The 27,741-nt window shown below is 41.7% G+C and overlaps 1 protein-coding gene across 1 annotated transcript in view; it reads right to left on the bottom strand.

Annotated features, from left to right (window-relative positions):
* Positions 1–27,741, bottom strand: part of grin2ba (glutamate receptor, ionotropic, N-methyl D-aspartate 2B, genome duplicate a) — a 139,744-nt gene that overhangs the window by 81,423 nt on the left and 30,580 nt on the right. The window contains exon 2 of the mRNA XM_061700278.1: positions 26,811–27,422. Within this exon, the coding sequence (XP_061556262.1) occupies positions 26,811–27,422 (612 nt within the window). The remainder of the gene's footprint in view (positions 1–26,810; positions 27,423–27,741) is intronic.

Consider the following 27,741-nt stretch of genomic DNA (forward strand, 5'->3'; position numbering starts at 1 on the left):
AAAATTAAATGAATTAGGGGTGAATAAAAATTGCTAGGATCCATCCATCTATCAATTTCTATACCACTCTAACTCCTTTTCAAGTTGAAGTGATCTTATACCAGCGCACTTCAAGCAAAAGGCAGAACACACACTACCTGCTTCAAAGTCAGGCGAGTGAACCGCTACACCATCAGTGACCTTGTTGCTTGTACTTTCAGCATAAAATGCAGTATACAGCAGATCATGCTCTGCTATTGTACAGTATGTGCAATCATGCCTCTCAATAGTGTTAGAATCCAGGTTATATGTTCTTAAACTACTGTACAGTGTTCCCTCACTATATCGCAGTTCACCTATTGCGGATTCATTGCATTGCAGATTATTTTTTATATTTCTATCATGCATAATTTGTCATATCGCGGGACGGCGCCAGTGTGTCAGGCAGGCCGTCAGCTGCTCCACCTGTTGTGTGCGTTTTTTTCTGTTTGCAACACTTGTACAAACCGTCAACTCTCTGCAGGTATATGATCGCCAAACGCCACTAGATCTGAGGATCACCGCTGGGAATGTGCGTAAATTGGACTATGACGGGCGGCGAGGAACGGAGCTTCCTTTCCTTTCGGATATCTCTTCATACCTCCGACGTACTCTTGCTCCACCACCTCGGCGTAAAAGGCACTGACGCCGAGGAAAGCGTGTTGGCTGCCTGTGAGGCTGAGGGCCGCGTTGGCACGTCCCGATCGAGGTGGTTTTGGAGCTGGTCCTCGCCTGTGTGTCGCTCAGCTTCTTTTTTCGTTGGCAGGCTCCGATTTAGCCTTCCATCCCCGCGGCCCCTCGTCTCCATGTCTCCGCTGGTGCAGAGTGAATCTGGAGTATCTGCGCCCTCTGTGTCGGGTTTCCTCGTCAGCTGTTCGCCCTGACCCACCAGCTCCTGCTAGGTTTGGCCTGGTCAACGCCAGATCACTTGGTAATAAAACATGTATCCTTAAGGGCTTCTTCATATCTCGGGAGCTGTACTTCCTCTTTATCTCCGAGACCTGGCTGAGTGCTGGTGAGTCCTGTTTCTTTACAGAACTTTTACCTGACGAGTGCTGCTATTTCAATTCTCCCCAGACATCTGGGCGAAGTGGAGGAATTGTGAATTTTTTTAAGAGTGATTTTAAATGCAAACAGATATCACTGTCATCTCCTGCCAGCTTTGAACTGGGACATTTACACATGGTATTGTGTGCGGTGGTTTATCGCAGCTTCCTAATTATAACAGACTTCTTTTTAACAGACTTCTCTATGTTCTTGGCGGATATTATGCCTGAATATGACCGGGTTCTTATTGTTGGTGATTGTAATATTCACGTGTTGTCCCAATAACCCATTAGCGAGTGACTTTCTAAGCATCATCGACTCTTTTAATCTTGTTCAGTCTGTAATTGGGCCTACACAGGAACGTGGTCACGCACTTGATCTTGTTTTATCCTATGGTTTGTCTGTCTCTAATCTGGAGAGCTGTGATGTTTTTTTTCTCTGATCATATGCCTTTACTGTTTGAAGCTACTGTTTGCTGTCAAACAGTCAAACCTTCCGCTACTGCTCGCCGATGTCGAGTTATTAACTCTTCTACTGCTGCTTACTTCTCGACTGTCTTCAGTCAAAAATGTGTCAAACCTGTAAGTGTCTATAATGATACTGAGTCTCTGAACACCTGGTTCCTCGACACCTGTCACACTACTATGGACATTGCGGCCCCATTAAAAAAAGAAGGCAAAAAACAAAAACAGAGGCTTAGCCCTGGTTGAATTAAACAACCATGCTTCCAGACAAGCCAGTCAAAGAGCTGAGAGAAAGTGGAAAAATGAAATATTACAAGTCTCTTTCCAAATGTTGAGAGACTCCAGATTACCAATCCACTGTGAAAGACGCTAAGAAAAAATATTTTTCTGATATTGTTCTATTAAACTCCTACAAGCCCCGTGTTCTGTTTAAGGTTATCAACTCTGCCTTGAATGCACCACAGACTGTTGGAATTTACATTTCCCTGGCTGTGTGTGAAAACTTTCTTCACTTTTTCCTTGATAAAGTCTCTTCTGCCAGAGAACTTATTTCACCCCGTAGTTTTGATCCTTCAGTGTTTGCTCCCTGCTCTGCTGTTTTAGACCATTTTGAGCTTGTGCCCCTGCACTTTGTGCAGGAAATTGTTAGTCATTTGAAGCCTTTAGATTCACCAAGTGATATTGTACCTCCCCGACTTTTTAAGGAGGTTTGCCCTTCTATTGGACCATCGTTTACTGTAGTTATTAATAGTAGTCTGTCTGCAGGAGTGGCTCCCATTAATTTTAAACATGCCGTTGTGCAACCTTTGTTTAAAAAAAAATAATTAAAAAAAAACCTGGGCTGGATCCCACTGTCTTGGCAAATTTTAGGCCTATCTCCAAATTGCCTTTCCTTTCTTGGAAAATATTCTCTCTTCCCAGTTTATGGAGTTTTATTAATAAACAAAATATTATTGCGCCATTCCAATCTGGTTTTAAAACATTGCACAGCACAAATCAGCGCTTTTAAGAGTTTTTAATGACATCTTTTTAGCTACCGACGCTGGTCACTGTGTTGTCTTAGTACTTTTAGATCTGACTGCAGCCTTTGATACTGTGGACCATGATATCCTGATTACTCGTTTGGAGCAGTGGGTGGGCATCAGAGGTACAGCACTTGAATGGTTCAGGTCCTACCTGTTTCAGCGAACCTTTTGTGTTAGCCTTGCTCACTCTGTGTCCTCCACTGCTCCCCTTTCACATGGGGTGCCACAGGGTTCTGTGCTTGGCCCTCTCATTTTCCCTCTATTTACTCCCACTTGGCTCAATTCTCAGGAAACATGGTATTTATGTTCATTGCTATGCAGATGACAGTCAGATCTATGCACCCCTTAAAAAGTCAGATTCCTAGTGTGCTAAGCCATTCCTAGAGTGCTTACATGATATTAAGGACTGGATGTCTCTTAACTTTTGAAATTTTAATGAGAAGAAGACAGAGGTCATGGTCTTTGGTGGCACTTCTTTGACCCCCCTCAAAAGTCCATCATTAACAACCTAGGTATAAAAGTGGACACTTATCTTAAATTTGACACCCAGATTAAAGCCGTGGTCTAGCATTTTCCAGTTAAGGCAGTTAGCAAAAATCAAACCGGTCCTTCAGAAAAGGCACTTTGAAATAGTAATCCACGCCTTTGTGACCACAGCTGGATTACTGCAATGCACTATATATGGGGGTTAGTGGGCCATCCATTGCTCGTCTGCAACTGGTTCAAAATGCTGTGGCTCGTCTTTTAACTGGCACAAGAAAAGTATGAGCATACAGTGGGTACGAATAAAGTTTTCACTCTTTGTATATTGCAGCCATTTGCTAAAATCATTTCAGTTCATTTTTTTCCTCAATATACACGCAGCAACCCATATTGACAGAAAAAAATTGAATTGTTGAAATTTTTTCAGATTTATTAAAAAAGAAAAACTTAAATATCACAGCCATAGGTATTCAGACCCTTTTCTGTGACACTCATATATTCAACTCGGGTGCTGTCCATTTCTTCTGACCATCCTTGAGCTGGTTCTACACCTTCATTGGAGTCCAGCTGTGTTTGATTATACTGATTGGACTTGATTAGGAAACCCACACATCTGTCTATATAGACCTTACAGCTCACCGTGCATGTCAGAGCAAAGGAGAATCATTAGGTCAAAGGAACTGCCTGAAGAGCTCAGAGACAGAATAATGGCAAGGCACAGATCTGGCCAACGTTACAAAAAAAGAAGATTTCCCTCAATGTACACACAGCAACCCATATTGACAGAAAAAAATGGAATTGTTGAAATTTTTGCAGATTTATCAAAAAAGAAAAACTGAAATATCACAAGTATTCAGACCCTTTGCTCAACAAGACAATGACCCTAAGCACACATCTAAAATAACGAAGGAGTGGCTTCAGAACAACTCCGTGGCTATTCTTGAATGGCCCAGCCAGAGCCTTGACTTAAACCCAATTGATCTGGAGGGACCTGAAAATGTCTGTCCACCAACGTTCACCATCCAACCTGATGGAACTGGAGAGGATCTGCCAGGAGGAATGGCAGAGGATCCCCAAATCCAGGTGTGAAAGACTCATGACTGTATTAGCTCAAATGGGTGCTCACTTGATTAGGAAAGCCACACACCTGTCTATATAAGACCTTAGAGCTCACAGTGCATGTCAGAGCAAATGAGGTCAAAGGAACTGCCTGAAGAGCTCAGAGACAGAATTGTGGCAAGGCACAGATCTGGCCAAGGTTACAAAAAAAATGTAAGGGTGCTCACCCGTTTGAGCTAATACAGCCATGAGTCTTTCATGAGATCCTCTGCCATTCCTCCTGGCAGATCCTCTCCAGTTCCATCAGGTTGGATGGTGAACGTTAGTGGACAAACATTTTCAGGTCTCTCCAGATCAATTGGGTTTAAGTCAAGGCTCTGGCTGGGGCATTCAAGAATAGCCACGGAGTTGTTCTGAAGCCACTCCTTCGTTATTTTAGATGTGTGCTTAGGGTCGTCTTGTTGAAATTAGAACATTCGGTCCAGTCTGAGGTCCTGAGCACTCTAGAGAAGGTTTTCGTCCAGGATATCCCTGTACTTGGCCGCATTCTTCTTTTCTTCGATTGCAACCAGCCTCCCTGTCCTTGCAGCTGAAAAACACAACCACAGCATGATTCTGCCACCACCAGGCTTCACTGAGCAATGCCTGGTTTTCTCCACACGTACCACTTAGAATTAAGGCAAAAAGGTCTATCTTGGTCTCGTCAGACCAGAGAATCTTATTTCTCACCATCTTGGAGTCGTTCAGGTGTTTTTTAGCTAACTCCATGCGGGCTTTCATGCGTCTTGCACTGAGGAGAGGCTTCCGTTGGGCCACTCTACCATAAAGCCCCGACTGGCTGCAGTGATGGTTAACATTCAAGAACTTTCTCCTATCTCTCGACTGCATCTCTGGAGCTCAGCCAGAGTGATCTTATCTTTGGGTTCTTGTTTACCTGTCTCACCAAGGCTCTTCTCCCCCGATTGCTCAGTTTGGCCGGACGGCCAGCTCTAGGAAGGGTTCTGGTCATCCCAAACGTCTTCCATTTAAGGATTATGGAGACCACTGTGCTCTTAGGAAGCTTAAGTGCAGCAGAATCTTTTTGTAACCTTGGCCAGATCTGTGCCTTGCCACAATTCTGTCTCTGAGCTCTTCAGGCAGTTCCTTTGACCTCATTTGCTCTGACATGCACTGTGAGCTCTAAGGTCTTATATAGACAGGTGTGTGGCTTTCCTAATCAAGTCCAATCAGTATAATCAAGCACAGCTGGACTCCAATGAAGGTGTAGAACCATTTTAAGGATGATCACAGCTGGACTCCAATGAAGGTGTAGAACCATTTTAAGGATGATCAGAAGAAATGGACAGCACTCGAGTTGAATATATGAGTGTCACAGCAAAGGGTCTGAATACTTATGGGCTTTCTAATATTTCAGGTTTTCTTCTTTAATAAATCTGAAAAAATGTCGACAAATCCGTTTTTTCTGTCAATATGGGGTGCTGTGTGTACATTAATGAGGAAACAAATGGGTGCTATATAACAAATAATGAAAAAAAATTCATGGGGTCCTAATACTTTCTGTACCCTCTGTCTATGCCAGGTTGGACACTAAAGAAGGAGAAAATTATCTATCCAGGTTGGCCAGACAGAGGGTTAGAGATGGGAAGGATGTGCAGCAGGTTAGGGTGATTTCAGAATAGAGATGGAAATGTGTTGACTGGTGCCAGTAGTGTGCTGGGTAGATGAAAAGAATACTTTTGGAGTTGATGGATGAGGAAAATGAGAGAGAAGGAAGAGTAGAAGAAGCATGTGTGGTGGACCAGGAAGTGGCAATGATTAACAAGGGGGAAGTTAGAAAGGCGCTAAAGAGGATGAAAAATGGACAGGCAGTTGCTCCTGATGACATTCCTGTGGAGGTATGGAAGCATCTAGGAGAGGTGGCTGTGGAGTTTTTGTTTTTGACCAGCTTGTTCAACAAAATTCTAGCAGGTGAGAAGATGCTTGAGGAATGGAGGAAAGGTGTGCTGGTGCCCATTTTTAAGAACAAGCGTGGTGAGCTGTGGGAACTATAGAGGAATAAAGTTAGATTAGAGACAGTGTCACTTAAGAGACAACAGGAGCCAGAGCTGGAGGTGGCAGAAAAGAAGATGTTGAGGTTCTCTCAAGGAGTGACCAGCTTGGACATGATTAGAAATGAGCTTATCAGAGGGACAGCCAAGGTTAGATGTTTTGGAGACAAAGTTAGAGAGAGCAGACTTCGATCAGGAGAGCTAGAAGAAGACCAAAGAGAAGGTTGATTGATGTAGTGAGGGAAGACATCAGGGCAATTGGTGTTAGAGAGGAGGATGCAAGAGATAGGCTTACATGGAAAAGGATGACACGCTGTGGCGACCCCTAACGGGACAAGCCGAAAAGTAAAGAAGAAGTTTATGTGGTCACTACGTCGCGGATTTCACCTATTGTGGGGGTGATCCGGAACCTAATCCCCCACAATAGGGGATTACTGTATTACCAAATACTGTACTGATTCACTTCATGGCCTCACACAAGTTTGGTGTGATCAAACATCTCACACAGAGAATCTGCGAGTTCAGAGCAGTTTACATGTATAAAGCAACATGTTCTCAACCTTTGGCACTGCTCAGGGCCATACAGGAACAGACTGTTGCTCCTATATAGAGCTGCAGTAAAGCTGTTCAGCACCATATGCATCCCGTGCGAGTTAAAAGAATGCTTAAGATGCACAGTGTACTCGCTAGTATCAGGTAACCAATAGAGCTGTTTTTTTGTAAATGCACAATGTTAGAACCAGTGTGAGCTGAAGGTCCGTGCGAGGTGATGGTGTCTGTGTACTTCCATGCGACCTTGATGCATCACAATATGAGCCTTTCACTCGCCTTTTCAGATAGAAATACGTGTGAACGAACAAAAACGTTCATTGAGGAGCATGCAGGTGGAAAAACACTATATTGTTGGACCACGCCTTTCAATTAATTCATTAATTATTCAATCAATTGTTGGATGAGTACTTGATATTGTAATACATGTCCTGTGGTACTATTTAATTTGTTGTGACTGTGGCCCAGTGGAAAAAGAGAGGTCCATGGGTGTGTGTTTAGATGAGTTTGGAAGAACTTGACCAGCCTTGACCTCAACCCAATCAAACATCTGAGAACTAGAATAGAGATTCTGATTAGCAACACAAGTTAAACTCCGACCTCACAAGTGATCTTTTGGATTGACAAAAATTCATACAGACAAACTAAAAAAATGTGGAGATGAGGTCAAGCCGTTAGCGCATGGGACCAACTCCAATGTTTCTTTCATTTCCAGTACTTTTGTCCATATTATGTATGGTGTATGGCCAGATTAGAAAAACATTGTTTATTACAAGAGGTGGGTAATAACATGCTACATTTACTTAATTAACGTTTTGGATAAATTGTACTACTACATTACTTTTACGTCACTGATGGTGTAGTGGTACATTCACCTGACTTTGGTACAGGCAGCATGGGTTCAGTTGCCACTCAGTGACGGTGTGAATGTGAGTGCGAATTGGTTGTCCATGTCTATATGGGATCTGCGACTGACTGACAACCAGTTCAGGGTGTAGTCCTCCTTTCGCCCAAAGTCAGCTGGGGTACGTGCCAGCATCCCGCAACCCTGCACAGCATAAGCGGCATTGAAAATGGATAGAATGGGCATGACTTTTACTCTGTTACAGACCTGTCGGAGCGCTCTGTACCTGTAGAAAGTGTTGTGCACATTACAAAGGAATAGTGAGAAAAAGCAATCTGCAATGTATGCGCAGCACTGAAGATAAAGATGTATATTGGCAGAAAGATGTCAGCATGGCTGATAAATGCGAGTGAATCTACCTGTCAAAGTTCAATATGATGAAAGTCAATATAATAATATGAATTATCTCTGCCTGGTCAGACTATTATAATGTTTCACAAGCATAAACAAAGAAAGTTGATTTAAGACCATTCCTTGTGGCTCAATTTGCCTTCATTTATATTATTTTATAAAAAGTTTAAAGTGATATTGTTAGGCAATATCTGAATTTGCACATTCCTAGTTTATATTTTTGTCTATTTGATGTTCATGATCATAAATAAATTAGGTTACTCACCAGTTACCCAGTACTTAAGTAATTTCACTGAATACCTTTAATTATTTGGAGGACTACTTTTAGCATTTAATTGATTCATGTTATTCTCAAGTGACAGTAATCTTGAGTACACTATTTGGCTGCTCTACTCTTCCTTTGTTAATACAGACTTGTTTACAATGATTACAGAGCAGTTATTAGCAGACAAAGGAAAACAAAGTTATTCAAATAATTAAACATCAAATGTCTCCTGTTTACGATCTTTTGATCAATTTTTATTGAACCACTTCCTGTCTTAATTGGCTTGTTTTGTTTCAGTTTGTGAGCAGTGCTCTCTGAGACAAAGTCAAACCTCAATCCCTGCAGCCATATTTTATGACTCTGTCCAACTTTGTTCCAAAAAAATGAAAACAAAAATGTAGAATGCTTTATTTATAATAGAACCTCAAGGAGAATGTGTCCGAATGAAAGGGAAAGCCAAGAGAAACCCATCTACACAAAGTCATTTTAATGTTTCTGAAAAAAATATCCTGCTGCATAATCTCCTACAGTGCATCACACAGTCCGATCCGCACAGTACACCACTTACAAAGGCCTCATTCCCTGCATGATCTGTGCATGACTGGCTCATGCACTGATCATGTCTAAGATCCTGGAGGGTACAAGTGTATTGAGGCCACACTACTGCATTGGAACCCAGAGACAAGATCAACTGAATTAAATTATGAGTGTATTAATTATGAACAGATACAACAGCCAATATCAGTGAATTTATGGAGACTTTTCACATTTGAACATCATTGCTACAATGCCATAATGGACCGAAGAGGTATCTAATAGCAAGGTACTGTACACCTAATGAAGTGACTTCTTCTGTTCATTAGCGTATGGCATCGTGTGAAAACCTTGCACAGTGTCTGGCAGCCTTGCGTTGATAAAAGCCTGTTAAGCCTGTCAGATTTTCCAGATGCAAAACAGTGTTGGGCCAAGAGAATGGCAATCCATTTAGAATGACAATGCTCTGTGCAAAGGCTGATGGGGGTTACTAAAAGCCCACAACAGCCAATGATAATAATTCAGAGGAAAATGCCTGTAGGGTTTCAACCCGTTGAAGGTGAACTGCTTACAATGTCAACAAAGAGCTGCGAGCTTATGTATCAACATTCCCTGGAATCTTACAATAGTCTCTTCACTATGTCTGACTCATATGTTGTGTGTACTGTATCTCTAAATACATATTTCTGTCCCCACCAGCGGACTGCAGAGCTGTGGGTGTGAAGACAGACAGAGGGAGTGACAACTAAAGAGAAGGTGGTGTTTGTGGTAATTTAGGAGAAGTGAGAAGAGGGGCAACATTTAGATTCATCACAGGGGCTCACCTCGCCTCAACCACATGAGGTGAGAAAAAGGGGAAGAGAAGAGGCAAAGATTTAAAAAATAAATAAATGAAAATAAATAAATAAATAAATCGTGCTGCAATGAGACAGAATGGGGTTGAGCCAAAAGATCTTTTCTGTGTTACTTGTTTTTTTTTCCCCCCTCCGAATGCTTTTTGGGTGATGAATTGATAAACACAATCTGGATTTACAAAAGGGGAAAAGTAAAATATCCCTGGGATGGGAACAAACTAATACCGTAACTGCAATTAGAGTTAAAAGTTGAAAATGGGGATATTTGGTAAGCTTGTGGCCTACAATGCACCGCCAATACTTTTTTCTGCTCTGTGCTTAAATTCAGTACAGATCATTTTACTGGCGTTAAAAGTTAGGGGATGACATGAAATGTGGATGTCATGTAAAAAAATATACAACTCACAAGCCACATTATTAGCCACGCTGCGTTTTTATTTTTCTCCCACAGGCCGTACAGTATCAGACTGTGTAGTCGTAGCAGTAGACTACTACTTTTCCATTCTTCCGGAAAACGACTCAAAAGTGTTATCTCTCATATGCTCCATGGCTATAATAGAAAGCACTCCGGTTTCTTCCCACATTCCCAAAACCTGCATGGTAGGTTAAATGAAAACACAAAATTGTCCTTCGGTTTGAATGTGAGTGTGAATGGTTGTTTGTCTGTACTGTGCCTTGTGATTGGCTGGCAACTAGTTCAGGGTGCCCAAAGTCAGCTAGGATAGACTGCAGCCCTTTATTCAAAAACAGGACATTGTGCAAAAATGCACAAACATAAATTGATTATGATTCAGTTGCTGGTTTGGTCCATAACATGTCAGAAAATGGGCAAATATTTGATAATTGTTTTCCAAAGTACAAGATGATGTTTGCAAATGTCTCATCAGTCTAATTACCTAAGTCTTTATTATTATATTAAATACAATTATTAATACTTACTGTTGAGGGTCAGAAATTCTGAGGATTTGGACAATTTTAAATTAAACAAGGTCTATAAACGATTACTGTGCTGAGTTTTGAATCGTGAAACTCAGAACTGCGAGGCAGATCTGTAAACCACTAAGCTACCGTGCTGTACAGTGAGAACAGTTACATCTAATCAAAACAAGTTCCACTTTGTTGCTCTTTCAGGAGAGATTGGGTGCACAATAGGCTCCAAAAATAAAAAGGGTAAGCGCAGGAAACGAATGGGTTCGTCTTGTTCTCGTATGAAATAGTCACATAATTTCTTATTTGTGAATAGTCTTCCTGTTATTTAGTTTTTATTATAAGAATACAGAGAGAGGATTGTTGATGTTGGACCATCGGCTCGTTTTCACACCTGCCATCTGTCTCAGGCTGAAAAGTATTTGCGCTAACAAGCAGACCTCATAAGAAAAGGGCCTCAAACACCTGCATAGACCTGAGACTCGTCTGGAACACCTTATATACTGTACAATTAAACATATCAGCGATATACAGCATTCTATTCAAGCTATTGTGTGTGCATGTGTTGTTGTGTGTATCAGACAACAGCCATTTTGGCAAAATACTGCTTAGCAATTGATTAGGCATATTGCTGTCTTCATTCACTTCTTCCTCCACACCTCGATCTGTTTCTTCTGTTACAATTCCTCTCTTTTTCTTATATCCATCTGTCCCTTTCTCCCACATCCCCATTATCTTTCTTTTCTTTATTAGTCTTTATTTTTGTCATCCCTGTCTTACAACATACGTTTTTCTGCACATACAGGAGCTGCATCAATTCAGTCTTTATAAAAAATGGTCATATGCCTAATTAATACTTCTCTAGCAACAATGTTATTTTCTTTGTGAGAGCATTAACATTAATACAGCTCTCGTCTTAGAATCTCAGTTGGTTAGTGAGTGTAGCTAGAGCTTGGGATGGAATGGGATGAAACAAATGGACCACTGAGCACCATTTAGTGTACAGTGAGTGATAAATAGTTTTGCCCTCGGCCATAATCAGCAAAGTTTGTCAAAAAGAATTTAAAATGATGAGGAGAGGGGACAAAATGCTGTTTTAAATGATCATAAATGAGTATTTGTGTATCATCGTGGCCTTTACTACAATACAATGTGCTGCAATTCTGCCCCAAATATAAAACAATACATGTCACAAAGGACGAATCATATACGAATGCAAATATACTGTATGTTTTCAATCACTTCAGCTCTCCTGAAAAATACTGTTGGCATCCTATATCCAATAAACACAGAGCCAAATACTGTTACAGTATTTACAGTATATTACCTTAAACACATACAGTGGAAACTCTAGGCTCAAAGGCATTTGAAGTGCAATTTGGAATTTTAAACAAAATATTCAGGAAAATATGCCTCGAAAGTCGAAGAAATTTGATATCAAAATACAGTCAAATGAGACCTCAGCGTACCCCACAAGCTCTCAGTTCAGTGAACATCAAACTATTGCTTTGCTTCTGTGTTTAGCTTTTTCTTTGCCATTTTTTTCCCAAAAGAAGTATCAGTTTCAACAAAGGCTATTGAGAGAAGAACTTGAGAAGCGAACTCACAGACTCTCATTCAAAGCAGTAGGACATCAGCTGTGTTCCAATACCAGTCTGACCATGAATGTCAAAATGTATCACATTTTAAGGTAGTTTTTTATTGTTTTTACATTTTACAGTGCTGACCTTTTTTAATTTGTTTAAAAAAAAAGTGCTAGTAAGGCAAATCATCTTGGAATTATGCTTTATGTTGCCTCAATAAGATTGTGTGTTCATATCTTAATATTAAAAGTGATTGACTAATTTTTTTACTTTCATGACATGATGTCTATAGCAAAATTATTTTTTAAATTTAGAATGGTGACAGTTCAACCCTGGAACAGATTATTTTTGTTGTCATTACTTCTTATGGAGAAAAACGTGAAAATCCGAACAAATTCGAAGTCGGCCATCATCCTGGATTCCATCCATGCATGGTGGAGTGCTTAAAATTATTGTTTTATTCAATCTGACCAAGTCCAGATTTTTTAATCATGTTGTTAATCAAATGAAAAATTAAAACAAAAAAAATGTGCCATGTGTATACAGTGTGTAACTTCCCCGCCTCTGGACATAGGCAGGGGGAGATAAGACTATTAAGGGTCCAAAGACTGGTGTTAGGTCCTCAAGCAGAAAAGTTGAGAAATTCTGCTTGTTGGTGGTGATATTGGTGGTGTTGGTTTTATGGGTGGAGAGGGGCTGTGCTGAAGGTGCAGCCAGGGGTGGGAAAAAGAAGTGACTGATATATTCAGTCTCTTATGGGACGACAGGTGGAGGAGGAGTAAAAAGAGAGACCTTTACATGTGGTGAAAAAAGACGTGTATGTGTGTGTGTGTGTGTGCAGAGTGCGGTGTAAGTGCATGTCCACAGAGAGTCCGGAGACATGAGCGGCGGGCTGGGATGGAGTGGTATGTTGGGGGGAGCACCAGGTGGAAAGGTTCCAGGAGGATTCAGAGAAAGAATGATGGAAAAGAATCCAGGCAGTTGTGAGAGTGAGACCATGCCAAGAAAAAAAAAAGGATGATGGGTAAGATTTACACACAGCCTTTTTTGTGTGAGAGAATACACTCCTTTTTTTTTTTTTTTTTTGTCCTGTTCGGCTGTTTGGTCAAGCAGAATGGAAAATCCATATCCCTTTTTTGCCGGAACAGTTTTACTGTGTCACAGTGGAGTTTTTAAGCTTCCGCTGTGGTATTATAATTGAGATTTATTGAGAATCAGACTTGATCAGTCGAACAGAACAAAGTTTCTAGAAGGGAGAGAGAAACAAAGACAAAAGACAAAGCACTAATTGTAAACAGGATGAGAGAAGTAAATCATTACATTATCTCCAACAATGAAATATTAAATATGAGTGTTGCATAGGGCTATAGTGCTACACCCTGTGAGGGAAGGACAGGACAAGATAGAACAGGACAAGGACAGGAGAAGAAGCATGCAGGACAAGGGTCGTGAACCCGGCTGTACAACTGAAGTGTGGTGGCATTAATTATGTAAATTATAAAAGTCTACAGGACGAGAGTATAAGGGAGGGGATACACAAGCGATTTGCATATTCATGAGTTATTTGTTGCAGTAAGTGCGTAACCCCACACCCAGTGAAAGAGTCCTCGGGGTGTGTGCCTGCGGATACATGTAAGTGAATTGATACCATTTTACATGCACAAAGACTGACAGAAGTGTCCTGTAATTGCTGTGCCCGCACCCCGGCGGCTGAGGACCCCACCCAATCAATCGAGGGGTGGAATCAGGCCCAGGGGTCCACCCGAGAGCAGCCCGGCAGACACGTCCCATACCGAGGGACCCTGGGCGGTTCGCCTGCCCCACCGAGGCGCCCCGACAACCGGCCACCCAGTGGGGGCCACAGGGTCCCAGTGCCACCCCCCAGCCAATCACCTCACCCCACAAACCACCCCACACGGCCCGCCACCCCCCTCCACCCTCAGGAGACCCAGACGCCCCCCCAACCCACAGGGCCCACGATGCAGTCAGTCCCCGCCCACTGCGAGGGCAGGAGTGTCTCCCTTGTTTGTTGGAAAGGAGGGGGCACACTCCAAGGGAGCAATAAAGGGGGGCGGGGGGGGGGGGGTAAGAGAGGAGCAGCCGCGGGCCATGAGAGGTCAGTCCCAACACCAAGCAGTCATCCAGTCCGGGGGGCCCGGCCTCGGGAGCACCCCCATGCAAGTAAGTGAGACCCACCTCCCCCCCTGTTACTGTGACTGCCAGGTACCCGACTGGCAGTCATTGGCCCTGCCCAGTATCAGTGCCCCCACCCCGAGTGGTGTGGTGCATTAAAATCTGGAGAGGTCAGTGAGCCGAGGGGGTGTGGGCAGGGCTGCCAGGCACTACTGTCTAACAGGTCGGGCCCATTAGGCCGGACAACCACCGACGAAGAGGTTCATCCCACCCAGCACCAACCCCGGACCCCACCCCCACAATCCCACCAGCACCCACTACCCGCCCCTGAGCGTGGTAGGTGGACCCCCCCAAAACCAGGCAGGGAAAAGAACCCCACAGCATTCCCACAGCCCGCAGGGGACCGCCCTGGTCCCCCACAGGAAGAGGAGGAGGCGACCGCAGCGGGATGCAAGGAACGGAGAGAAGAGGAGGAAGTAGGCCCAAGGAGCGACAGGGAGGCCCCACCGCCCCCAACCAGCAGCCAGAGCGGGGGACCTATGCGGGTGCCAGCCGGCACCGCCCCAGCACCCACGGACATGGGCGAGTCACCATCACACCACCATTACTCCCCAGGAGGTCACCCCAGTGGTTTCCCCCCACCCCCAAGATCAGGAAGGAGTTAAAAAAGTCCCGCCCCCACAGACTCCGGAACAGCAAACACAGGGACAAGCGGAGAAGATCCCCACAGCATGCAAGTGTCTTTTCACCATGCAAACCGATCTAGAATGTGTAATAATAATAAAAAAAAAAAAAAACTTCGACAACACAGAATATAGAATTCTATTGTTTACTTTCACACTTATGAAAATAGTCTTGCTATTGTCAAATGTCAGATGGCATCCTACTCAGGCTAAGGAATCAAGAGTCTAGATTTAGCATGCTGAGGAAAGGTGACCACCTATCAACGTAGGTGTCAACGTATATGTGTAATTGATTTTTTCATTATGCTGATATTTTTTCTAACGTAATATATTCTATGATGAGATTTAGCCACTGATTGGTGTTAATAGCTTGTTTGTTTTTCCAGTTTAATAGAATTGTTTTCTTAGCGGTAGCTAACGCGACAAGTAATGATTGTGAATATTTATTAGGGAGGTCAATTATGCTTAAATCGCCAAGTATGCACAATCTTGGGGAAAGTGGAATCCTGCAGTTTAAAATATATGCAAGTTTTTGTATAACCAAAGACCAAAAGCATTGAATTGGTGTACATTTCCATATAGCATGAAAATAGGTGTCTGGGGTATTTTTGGTGCATTGCACGCATATATTAGATGGAGAGAAGCCCATTTTATGCATAGTGGACTGAGTAAAATGTGTTCTATGGAGCACTTTATATTGTATCAGATGTAGATTTGTGTTTTTTGTCATTCTAAACATATTGTTACAAATCTATAACAAGTAGCTACGGTCAGCAGACATGGAGAGGTCTTCTTCCCATTTGGTGATTGGTAAGTGCATTGATTTAGTACATGAAATTAATTTATAAACTTTTGAGAGATTTCTTTTACTTTGCGAGAGAAGCTTCATTATTTGCTTGACACACTCCGGCAGTTCGAGGGTGCTCTGGAGTGTTGGTATTCAGTTCATCACATGTCCGAAAAACATTATTGTTAAAATAGCTGTTGTATGTGGTTAATTCCATGTTGTTCCCATATACTAAAATGAAGGGGTATATTATTAAATTCGGAATCTGGATTATGCCAGATTGGGGGGAGCATACTGGGAGCTAATTGAGATCCTGTCGATTCTAAACTTTGCCAGCAAGCCGTTAAGGTGGATGCAATTATTGGATTCCTGGAACATTAATGCCGTTTAAGACTAGTAGATATAAATGGGAGTTTTGGTAGTTTGGTGTTGTTGCAGTCTGTTTGTTCCAATTCTAGCCAAGAATCACACTCCTCACTGTGGTGCAACCATTTGATGAGGTATTGTAATTAGCTAAATAATAGTGTTTAAAGTTAGGAGCATTTAGGCCTCCCTCCAGTTTACTTTTCTGAAGAGTGGATAGACTAACTCTTTTTTTCTTATTTTTTGAATAAAAATGTATTACAGCATAATCTAAGGTTCGAAACCATTTAAATGTGGTCTTAAATGGAATCATTGAAAATAAATAATTTATTTGAGGTAAGGTTTTCATTTTTATTGTCGCTATTCTTCCCAGTAATGATGTAGACAAGTTATTCCAGGGTCGTAAATCAGCTGCAATTTTTTCCAGAAATGGTGTGTAATTTAGATTGGTTAGCTCTGTGTGTTTTGACGAAATATTGATACCTAAATACTTAATGTTTCCTATAGGAATAAGGTATTCTGGGATTTGATCTGCAGGAGTCCATGAGTTTGCTGTTATTGGGAGTATTGTTGATTTTGTCCAGTTAATAGAGTCGTCTGATAATTGTGAAAATGTTTTAATGAGATTGAAGACTGCCTGAAGAGAATACTTGGGTTCCTGTAAGTAAAGAAGAATATCATCAGAATATAGATTGATTTTGTGTTCTGTCACTAGTGAGCAGATACCTTTAATATTAGCATTCTGACATATAGCGACAGCAAGAGGTTCGATAAATGATCACTGGTACGTTCTTATTGACCATCTACCATAGTATCCAGCACACGATATCAACCACGAACATCTTGGAACGTCGCAAAACTGCTTGTAGAAAGGAATAATTTAAATATTTTTACATTTTTAATGAAAAGCTCAATGAATGAGAGGATACCTTACACTTTTTTCTCCTTTTAACTGTTCCACAATATGGCCATTTGCTGGGTCGTTTGGGCTAATTGTGTTATGTTATTGGAAAAAAGAATGTGTGTGTGTGTGTGTGTGTGTTTGTGTGTGTGTGTGTGTGTGTGTGTGTGTGTGTAACATTGTAATCTCGTTTTGTATTTGGTCTGTTATTGTTTTTCTAATCTCCAGTCAAGTGCATGGGAGGGATCTCTCTTTCCAATATGAAGAGATAAGAGACATGACAAAAGTCTCGCTTTGATTGAAAGCAATGGAGTTCAGTGAAGAGGCAGTATAGAAAAAGTTATGGGGTGAGTTTCAAAATGGCCACATTCTAAATGACCGGAGTAAATTGAGACCAACGGGGTTAGAAAATGGGCCACATATATTTAGGACTCTAACTTCATTTGGAACCCTCTTTCTCCAGGAAAGGGGAACATAGAGTGTGCTGTCACATTTTCTAAACCAGGACAATACGAGCCTTGCAGCCAGAGGAAAATGTGTTTCTTAAAATAATAATAAGTAATTCTATTATCTTAAGATAAAGGTTTTTAAATAATTTGGATAGTAGACTGACATAGAAGTGAGAATATCGATCCTGGATCTTTGACTTTAGTGGTGTACAATAATGGTAGACCAGCCTGGAAACCTCTCCTGTCTATTTAGAATTGTGTACACAAAATCTATCAATTTCTCTAGTATGTGACTTAATTAGGGGTTGTGGGTGAGCTGCAGCCGATCCCAGCTGACTTTGGGCAAAAGGTAGGTACACCCTGGACTGCGGTACATATAGGCAAACAAGCATTCACACTCACATTCACACCAAGGGGAATATTTATATGACGGAAACATTTGAATATGACGGAAACATTTCTGCAAAGCCTCGTCTCTCTTGAGACCAGTCTTTATGTTGATGGCCTGCTGTTCTTTGAATGTGAGTCTTAAAGTCATGTAACTTCACAAGCATACTCTACTGGTTGTCTTCTCCTCTTCTTTGCAAAAAAGCCCCCCCAAAAAAATCTTCAAACATGTTTGAGTTAATATCACTAACGCTCGCTGAAGTGAGGTTTGTGAAGTACGAGGCTACCTCACATGACCTCTTGCATTGCGGCTGTTTGTGTTCTTCAACCTTTTTGATCAAATTTCAAATTGGTCAACCTCAGGTCATTCACCTGAAGATGCAATTCCATTGACTTACCACCTATAACTTCTGACCACATTTTTTCGAATGCATGTTTACGGTTGTCCATCTTTAGTTCCCACACTCACCTAAACGTATATGACACTGTAGGATGGCCGTGGAATACAAATCTATTTTCCTTATTGGTACTTTTAACTGTGGTCCTTTGCACTAAGCAAATCATGGTCGTGCTAGTGCCATCTCAAAGACGGACAAAAATGAGTGAAAACCTTTTAGAAAAAAATAGACAACACATACACACTAGCACTTTTGACGATGATCAGTATAAAATCATTTAAGTCTTTCAGTACAATACGATTTTACTACATCCAGGCACGATATTATGATCACTACGGATGTCCTGAGCCAACTTTTTCACTTCTGATCAGATACCAATATTGCAGCCTTGAGTTTTGGCCAATACCTATATCGGTCCGATCCGATTTCAGCAATTATCATACATACAGTATACAATGGGCACGACCACTGACCACGGAACCCACGTACCCACTGTATACAGTATGCCAGAGAGTATTGTTATATTGCCTGTTGTATGTGTTTAGACACACATATATGTTTATATATTTTGTAGCAATAGTCATTTTTGGAGCTATAAGTGCCACAAGTTCGATGCTAATTTTCATTAGCTCGTCAATGGTGATTTTCATTCATTGTGTGTTAGCAAAAATGAAGAAAGAAATTAAGGATTTGATTTGATTGATTTGATGTATATGATGTATTTGAACATTCAATATGTGTAATTATTTTGTTTTGTCTGTTCAGTTTTACAGTGCACTTCAGCCGCAGGGTCAATTTAAGTAAACAACATTCACTCTTACTCCTTAGCAACCTGTTGTTGTGATCACGTGGGCTTTGCATGCCATCCGGGTGCTGCTGGATAGAAGTGCTGGAGCAGTGCATGGAATGGACTGCTTGTATAAGAGTAGTAAAATCGGAGATTTTGGATCAAGTCCGATCCGATCCCTTTTTTTTTTTTTTTGTGACATCAGACTGATTTCCGATCTCCAAGATACAGGATACCCCTAATGATCACTATCACAATCTACGCAGATCCAATACCAAACTGTATTGTCAAGGGTTATTTTTGCCTTTTATAAAGATAATAATGCTCGATTTTGATTAAAACTGTCAAAGAGGTAATAACTGCACAATATTTCAATTATTGTTCTAGTAGTTTGCAGTGGTGTATAATTGCACTGGATCTTACTCAGAGATGGAATATTATGGTTACCAGATTTCGCTGCACAAAATAATCAAAATATTACACGAAGCTTTACACCACTGAAAACTACAACCACAATAACAAACATATTGTTAAATGAATAGCTCTCTTACAGTATCAATCAAAGCTCAAAGCACGGTTGTTTGTAAAGGTGGAATATTTCATACATTCAAGTGGCTATCGTGTTGTACACAGTTGGTCAGTGTATGCAAGCGATACACCTGTACAGAGAGCAACAAAAGTGTAGCCATGAATAAAACTGCATGAAAGAAAGTCCAAAAAGGGGGCAAATGGGCACAAAACAAAGCACACAAATGAAGTGAACGAGCACCTAAAAGAGACAGGGACCAAAATGGGAACTAAGAGTGCTAAAAAAGCGGCAAATGAACTCTTATCACTTACAAATTTTGCTAATTGTGTCTGTTTAAGCAAGTATGAGGTGCTGCCGAGCAGGAGACACATTATGTTTAATGAGTTCAGGAAGTGATTACCACAACAATGGGTCCAATTGTAGGAATTAATTGGGGGAAATAAGCACAGACACATCTATGTTCAGACCCACAAGGAATTGTTTTTTTTTAAATTTTTTTCTAGTGTAAAAAAATTAAAATAAATAGGGACACATTGAATATGTGTGTGGATGTGTGGGTGCATGCCAGCGCTGATCTCATGTCTGCTGGCACGTATTTGCATGCATGCATTTGTTATTCATATTTCATTACAGTTTCCTCTAGGTCATCGGAATTGGCTGCATTATCTCTTTTTTCTTAATTGCTGACTATCCTCCATTTAAGGCATATGAAGCAGTGGATGTTATCTGTATCCTCCAGCAGCAGCCTCTCGTAGATTAGCTGGCTGCTCACATAATAAAGTGGCCTAAGGTGATCAGCGACAACTAACAGCTATTTGTACCATTACAAAGCCATACCTTCTAGACAAGCGAAGGAAAATGGCTACGCATGTCTTGGTAATATGAACATTAACCATACGCTTTAGATTTGCTGATTGTTGACGCCCATGCACACACGATGTTCGTGGGAGAAAATGCATGCAAAGTGGTGCTGGAAACAAACTACGGATTAAAGACTGGCAACTCCAGCCGTGCTGGCAAGGTAATGCACGCCCTTAAACTGTTGGATTAGTTCCCAATCTGGTACTATTTTATGAGCACAGCTGTACTAGATACTATTATCCACTATTTTAGCTTACACTTTACCAAGCAAAGAGCAGCTTTTCCTTTTCGTAGTATGAGTTAAATTTCCTTCTTTGTAAAATTGTGCAAATTGTTCCTTCTATTGGATTTAAGTGGAATTACTAGCACATGTATATTTTTTTAAAAATCCCAACTAAACTTCCACTGAAAGATTTCATCCATTTGCAACATGTCACCTAAATTGTAGATGGGCTTTGAAAACCTAACGTATTTTCACAACCATAAGGCACACTTAAAAGTCTTAAATTTTCTCCAAAATGGACGGGCGCCTTATAATGCGGCGCGCCTTGCGTGTGCACTGAGTTCCAAAATCTATAAATGTTGTTGTGTGATGAGCGCTCCGCTTGACTGACTGGGAGCATTTCCTGCCGACACGCTGGTTATACAGAGTAAAAGCGGACATGGCTGAGGACAGCATGCGGACGTAAAGGGGGAAGGGTGCGCGTGAAGGAGGACGCTAAAGGCACGCCCCCAGTAGGTATATAGCACCAGTATGTGCATTGTGCAAAACAACATCGGTTTTGGCTAAGGACCCCCGAAAATGACTGCGGTCAAGCCAGCCTCCACTCGTAAAATAACAACCAAGCCAGCCGCCCCTAATTTTGTTCATACTAGGCATTACGGTAATAAGTCGCCAACTCGCGGCGAAAGCCACCTTCAAAATAAAAGCTTCCCAATAACAAGGGCGTCAATGCTCTTCGGTTAAGGAATGTAACCAGCAAGGTTCATTTGAATCTTGAGATGTATTAAAAAAATGTAGTTTGTGTGATATCTTATGAAAAATAAATGGTAACTGGACTGCACTTATATAGCGCTTTATCTACACCATCACAGTGCCCAAAGCGCTTTACAAAGCCTCACATTCTCACACACACATTAATAAACCAATGGGCGACTGCTGCCATGCAAGGCACTGCCAGGCCCACTGGGAGCAAATTAGGGTTCAGTGTCTTGCCCAAGGACACTTCGACATGCGGACGGACGATCGTAGCAGGGATTCGAACCTGTTCTACCTACTGAGCCAAAGCCACCCTAAAATAATCCCCTTGGTATCGCAATACAAGTCCAGATCTGTGGGACAGACCACCAAGGACTCCACTAAAAGAGGTTTGATGAAGACCTGATATTGTATTTCAAAATAAAAGAAAACTGGTGTTCCAAAAAGATAATTTCATAGTCTAACACATATAGCCAATTCTTGCTCAAATGATCTCAATGTAAAAACAAGGGCTAGGTTTAATCTTAAATCTATGTCATTTATGTTTTATCTAAACTCAGGTGTGCAAAGTTCATTTTTGAGGACATTTCAATAAAAATACACTAACTTGAAAACTAATTTGGAGCTTTGTAAGATTGGTTTCGAAAATATATAGCTACTACAAGACTGATAAATATATTTTCAATATGAAGCCCATTTAATTTTTGGTCTAGAACTCATGTTTTAAATTATGTCATGAACACGACAGTCAGGTGAGTGAACCACTACACAGTCAGGTTTTCTCTCCATCGGTGAGAGAAATTATTCATAAAATTCAGTTTGTTCAAAACCTCTGTCTCATAATCGCTATACGTTTCTAACTTTATCATAATTACAGTGCATCTTGGAGATAAATATGAGATTCAAAACTGTTAGGCTAATTCAATTTGACTTCACAAGACTCGAGTCATCCCATGTTAGATATATTTTATGGAACTGTCTTGTACGGTTCCCCATATTTTCTGTATTCTCCACAGATTGAAAATCCAAGTGCTCTATGATATTCTTTCAATGTCATCTTCTCCTTTTCACGTGTAATAAAAATACAGATTTGTCTTGCCAATTCTAATACTCGTGTCTGTCCTTCAAATTTGTGTGAGTGCGCGTGTGCACGCACATGTGCGTGAGCGTGTGTGCACATTTGTGCATCGAAGGTGTGATGGATTGAAGCCTTATTTCCTTAGTGCAAAGATTATTTTCCGAAGCTTCAACTTGTTGTTCTCTTATAACGGTATCACGGTATGGAAAGTGAATGAATGGATGTTTAGTAAACAATTACCAATGTGTATGTGAGGTCATAAATTACAATTTAGCATCAATATATCAGTACTTTAAAGTTGTGGTCTAGTAATCTCATCATTTCATGTGCTTCTGTAATACTGTATTAAGTTAAGACCCCCTGTTTAGCTGTTCAATCATAGATTTCACGAGCGACAAATTCTTAGGCCTTGGCCGTGTCCTGACTGCTTTTATTTTGCATTCAATGCTTTTCATGTGAAACAACAGTTGTCTCTGTGTCACTTCTTTACCACTGAATTTCGCATTAAGTTTTCAAACAGTAACAGTGGATGTAAAAATCTATACACCTTTGTTCAAATGCCATGTTTTTGTGAAATAAAAGAATTAGACAAACGAGTCATTTCAAAAGTTTTCTGCCATTAATATGAGCCAGAACCTGTTCAACTCAATTTGGGGTGGGGGTGGGACAGAGATTACGTGGTTGGACAAGTGTGCACACCCTCTTATAACGGGATGTCGCAGTTGTTTATTTTTATTTCCCCTCTCAAAAAATTTCAGGTATTTTTTTGGCAATTGAGTTGTACAGGTTGTAGGTCACATTATTGGTGGAAAAAAATTTGAAATGATTTATCTTGGTCTCATTTTTCTCATCACAAAACCTGGCATTTGAACAAGGGAAGATTTTTCATACCCGCTGTATATCATTCCACTTAAACAGTGTCTCCATACGCAAATTGAAACCGCATGGCCACCTTCAGAATTTTTCCCACCCCACTTTATTCTCACTACCTGAATTCCTCCATTCCTCCTATGTTTTATTCACTCCCTTCTGCCAATCCTCCTCTATCGTATTTACGCCAGAGAATTGTCTTAGCCCATTAGTCGGACACAAATCCGTTTGGAGACAAAGCCTTAGTACAGCCCCGTCTTAGCTCTCTCAAGTCCTGGTAACGCCGGGAGAAACCTCTCATGAGAGGTGGAATCTGCTGGTGGCTAGGGAAATCTATTTAAACCTTTTGCAACAAAATAAGGCTCTTTTGTTTTGTCTGGTGAACTCAGACCATATGAACTTTCAATAATCCATCATTTAAATGCCTATACAAACACATGTAACTTATTCCTCATAGTGGCTGAGGATGTTTAATAAACTGCACTAATTACCAGGTGTCTATTAGGGGTAAAACGTTTTTTTGAGAAAGTCTATTATTGCAAATGGATTTTTTCACTTTGGGATTCATTTATATATGGTAGCCATCCCTGTGATTACAGGAAGTCCTCGAGTTACGACGCACTCGCGCTACGACGTTTCGACTTAAGACACACCATAGTGTTTCTGCTTAGCGAGTGCATAGTGCTTGTCTGTGTTTGTGCGGCGGGAGTATCTTTGCCTTTTTCGTCCTCCTTTTTTCACCCTCTCAGCAGTAATGGCAAGTACAGCATCTTATTTTTTTAATTTTCATCTATTTTAGTTTCTTTATACGAAGTGTTAACCTTTCCTGCTACGGTCACCTGACCGTGGTCGGGAGACGCAGGGGTTAACGTCGCCAGCGTAGGAACGGAACGCGTTCGTAAATCGAGGACTTCCTGTATTAGGGTACAGCATCTATTAGAGCCAAGGCCATTTGAGAAACTATTGTGGTACATTGACTTGTGAGTTTAATTTGTTCTGTGACCAAACTTGTAACTCAGTTTACTCCATCCATCCATCCATTTTCTGAGCCGCTTCCTATCCCAGCTGTCATCGGGCAGGAGGCGGGGTACACCCTGAACTGGTTGCCAGCCAATCGCAGGGGACATAGACACAAACAACCATTCGCACTCACAGTCATGCCTACGGGCAATTTAGAGTCTCCAATTAATGCATATTTCTGGGATGTGGGATGTGGGAGGAAACCGGAGTGCCCGGAGAAAACCCACGCAGGCACGGGGAGAACATGCAAACTCCACACAGGCGGGGACGGGGATTGAACCCCGCACCTCAGAACTGTGACGCTGACGCTCGAACCAGTCGTCCACCGTGCCGCCACTCAGTTTACTCATTAATTTAATTGAATTAATTATTTAAATTATTGAAATGCCATTAATTTGACCCCCCACTGTGGCTTCACTGTGGCTGTCCTTTAATCTTTTTATCACTTCACTCGAGCGGCAGCATATCTGAGGCTCACTTGTAACAAGAACAAGAACAGAAGCATTAGGGCACTCGTAAGTCAAGGTACCATTGCACGATCACGCATGTATTCGCAGCCCACTTTAAGTATTTAAACATCCTCCTTACATCATAATACAGGGATGCCAACAATTCTCATGAAACAGCTCCGTCACTTTTAGATGTTATTAGTTAGTGGAGTTAAAAAGCACTGTGGTCCATAAAGCAGAGGCAGACACACCTGAAAATGTGTGTGAGAACTGCTTTGTCAACAAAAACGTTGTAAATGGAAGATGACTGTACTGTACATTTCTCTTCATAAATCTCTGATGAAAAGCGGCAGAAATACGAGCTTCAGTGGCAGCTGCTGACCTCAACTTGTCACTAAAGCTCATGTGTGTGCTGGTGCAACTGATGACCTGGACCTGATGGCACCAAAACTGGAGGAAGGGGGCACGGTGGGTGGAAATGCAACAAAACTCCCTGAGGCGTTAAAATCACAGACCAACTAGCACACTGTCAGCAGAAGACGCAACACTACTCAACATATTCCGGTGGTCATTACGAGCAGATAGATTTGTGGAAGTTTGAAATGGATGAGGATTTTGAGGAATTGGCTCAAGGTCCAGATCCAGGCAGACACAGATCAAGCATTTTTCTATCCCATTAGGCAAGGCATAATAAATAGGAAAATCTCCATTCTCTGTTCTAGTGCAATATCCAGTTGATCCTACCATTGGCATTATCGCTAGCAGCTGTTTAACTTTCAAGTCAGACATCAGGCTTACCCTCTCCTCTGTCTGTCTGGTCTGTCTGTCTCTCTCTTTGTGACTGACTGACAGTTAACAGTCCAAATCAAGTTTACATTACAGGCTGTAATACATCAGTGGCCTACAGAAATAGAAAGGAATAGATCAACAATAGAGAATAATAAAGTAATAAAACATTGAAAAGAAATACATACTCAGACCCTTTGATCAGCACTATCAAACAAGTATTGGATTAGACACCTTAGTTTTCCTCCAAAATGTTAACTTATCCTCCCAAGAGATTTTGGGCAACTGCACTCTTCATTTGTGGGAACAGTTTGGGGAAGAAACTTTTCTGTTCCTCTGTGACTGTGCCCCAGTGTACAAAGCAATGTCCATTAGGACATACTTGATGAAAGACCTTGAGAGCCCTGACCTCAACTCCATCAAACACACAGGAATGAACTAAAACAGTGTTGGCGAGCCAAGGCCAGTGAGCTTTGATTCACAAATGTTCCACTCGATGAAAGGACAACCATTACCCTCGTCTTGTTCTTATTTTGGGCGGGTGTAGCTCAGTAGGTAGAGCGAATCCCGGCTACGACTGTCCGCATGTCGAAGTGTCCTTGGGCAAGACATTGAACCCTAATTTACTCCCAGTGGGCCTGGCAGCACCTTGCATGGCAGCAGTGGCCCATTGGTGTATGAATGTGAGGCTTTGTAAAGCGCTTTGGACACTGTGATAAAAACGCTATATAAGTGCAGTCCATTTAACATTGTTTATCAAACCTTTTTGCTTTGCTTTGGAAACCTCATACTATTTTTTTCCAATAATAAGTGACACTTACACACTAATGAACAATTACAAGCTATCAGAGGTTGCCTATCAGTTAATATGTAAACCAGTCACCCTTCGTCACCCACTTGCTGGCATAGAATCCAAATCCGATTCAGATTCACTATGTCTCAATAAACTACAGCTAAAATGGAAGTAGGTGTCAACATTGTACTTGAAATAAAATGACTAAAAAAAAAATCAAATGAAAGTGCATTACATGGGAATAGAAAATAATTTTCAGATGATTTTTCCCCACTTTAATGCATTGAGAGCTATCACAGGTAAGTGCACGATTGGACTTTAATCGCTGGTGACAACCAACTTGTATATCTGTTACATTTTTAAATGTCCTACCATGCACAGTTAAGTGTAATGTAAGTGTGCTTTCGTAAAGTGCATTATTTTGTGACAAGACAATCGTGTCCTACCTTAGCAGCCATGATCATGGACGAACCTCCGCGGACTCCCAGGATGGGGATATGGGTCTGGGCCGAAATGAAGTCCAGGATCTGGGCGATGGCCTCCTGGTCCGTGTCATCTCCAAACACCACACCTTGTAGCCAGTGCTCCGTCATTAAGTCGCAGATGCTTTTTATGATGCTTTTAGGGTCCGTCTCATTCATGGTCAGGATCTCTACGTTGGGCGCCATGTGTAGAAAGTCTTCCTTCTCCCGAGCACCGGCCAGTGCCATCTCACTGGAGTTGCCCACCAGGACAACAGCGATGCTTAGGCCACGCAGGATGTTGGGCAGAGCCATATGGTGCGGAGGGGGCGGAGGGATGGGAATGTACTGGCTGCCACCTCCTCCGCCGCCCTTCTCTCTCCGTGAGTGACAGGTGGGGGGCAGGTGAAGAAGGCAGAGCAGCAGGAGAAGGACACCAAGTGAGACGGTGTGGCAGTGCAGCAATGGGGGCAGGGCTGGATGGAGGTGTCGGACTCGCCTCCCTTGCGAGGGGGCATAGGTGCAGACCCCAGCATGGATGCGAAGGGGGGAGGGGCAGCCGCTGACAGGCATGGCGGAGAAGCGGGAGAGAAATACCTGTAGAGAAAGAGGAGAAAGGAAGCATTAAAAAAAAGGGAAAAAATGTAATAAAGTTAAGAAGGAGAGGAAATAAAGCAGTTTAAATGTGAGATAGAAGTGAACACAGAACCATGCAACATTGATTGAGTAAAGTGGATTGCCGAGAGGCTACATGGCTTATGTGAATTAGTGCATGTCAGTGTCGTCCACAGACATGATGCGGAAGGAGAGAAGGAAGAGAAGAAGAATGGGGGGAAACAAGCCAGAACCACACTGAGGGATAGGCGGTCACTCTTGACATACATGAATAGTGCATAAAAACACACTCGTACATGAT

This window comes from Phycodurus eques, chromosome 16, assembly GCF_024500275.1.
Source record: "Phycodurus eques isolate BA_2022a chromosome 16, UOR_Pequ_1.1, whole genome shotgun sequence".
Lineage (NCBI taxonomy): Eukaryota > Metazoa > Chordata > Actinopteri > Syngnathiformes > Syngnathidae > Phycodurus > Phycodurus eques.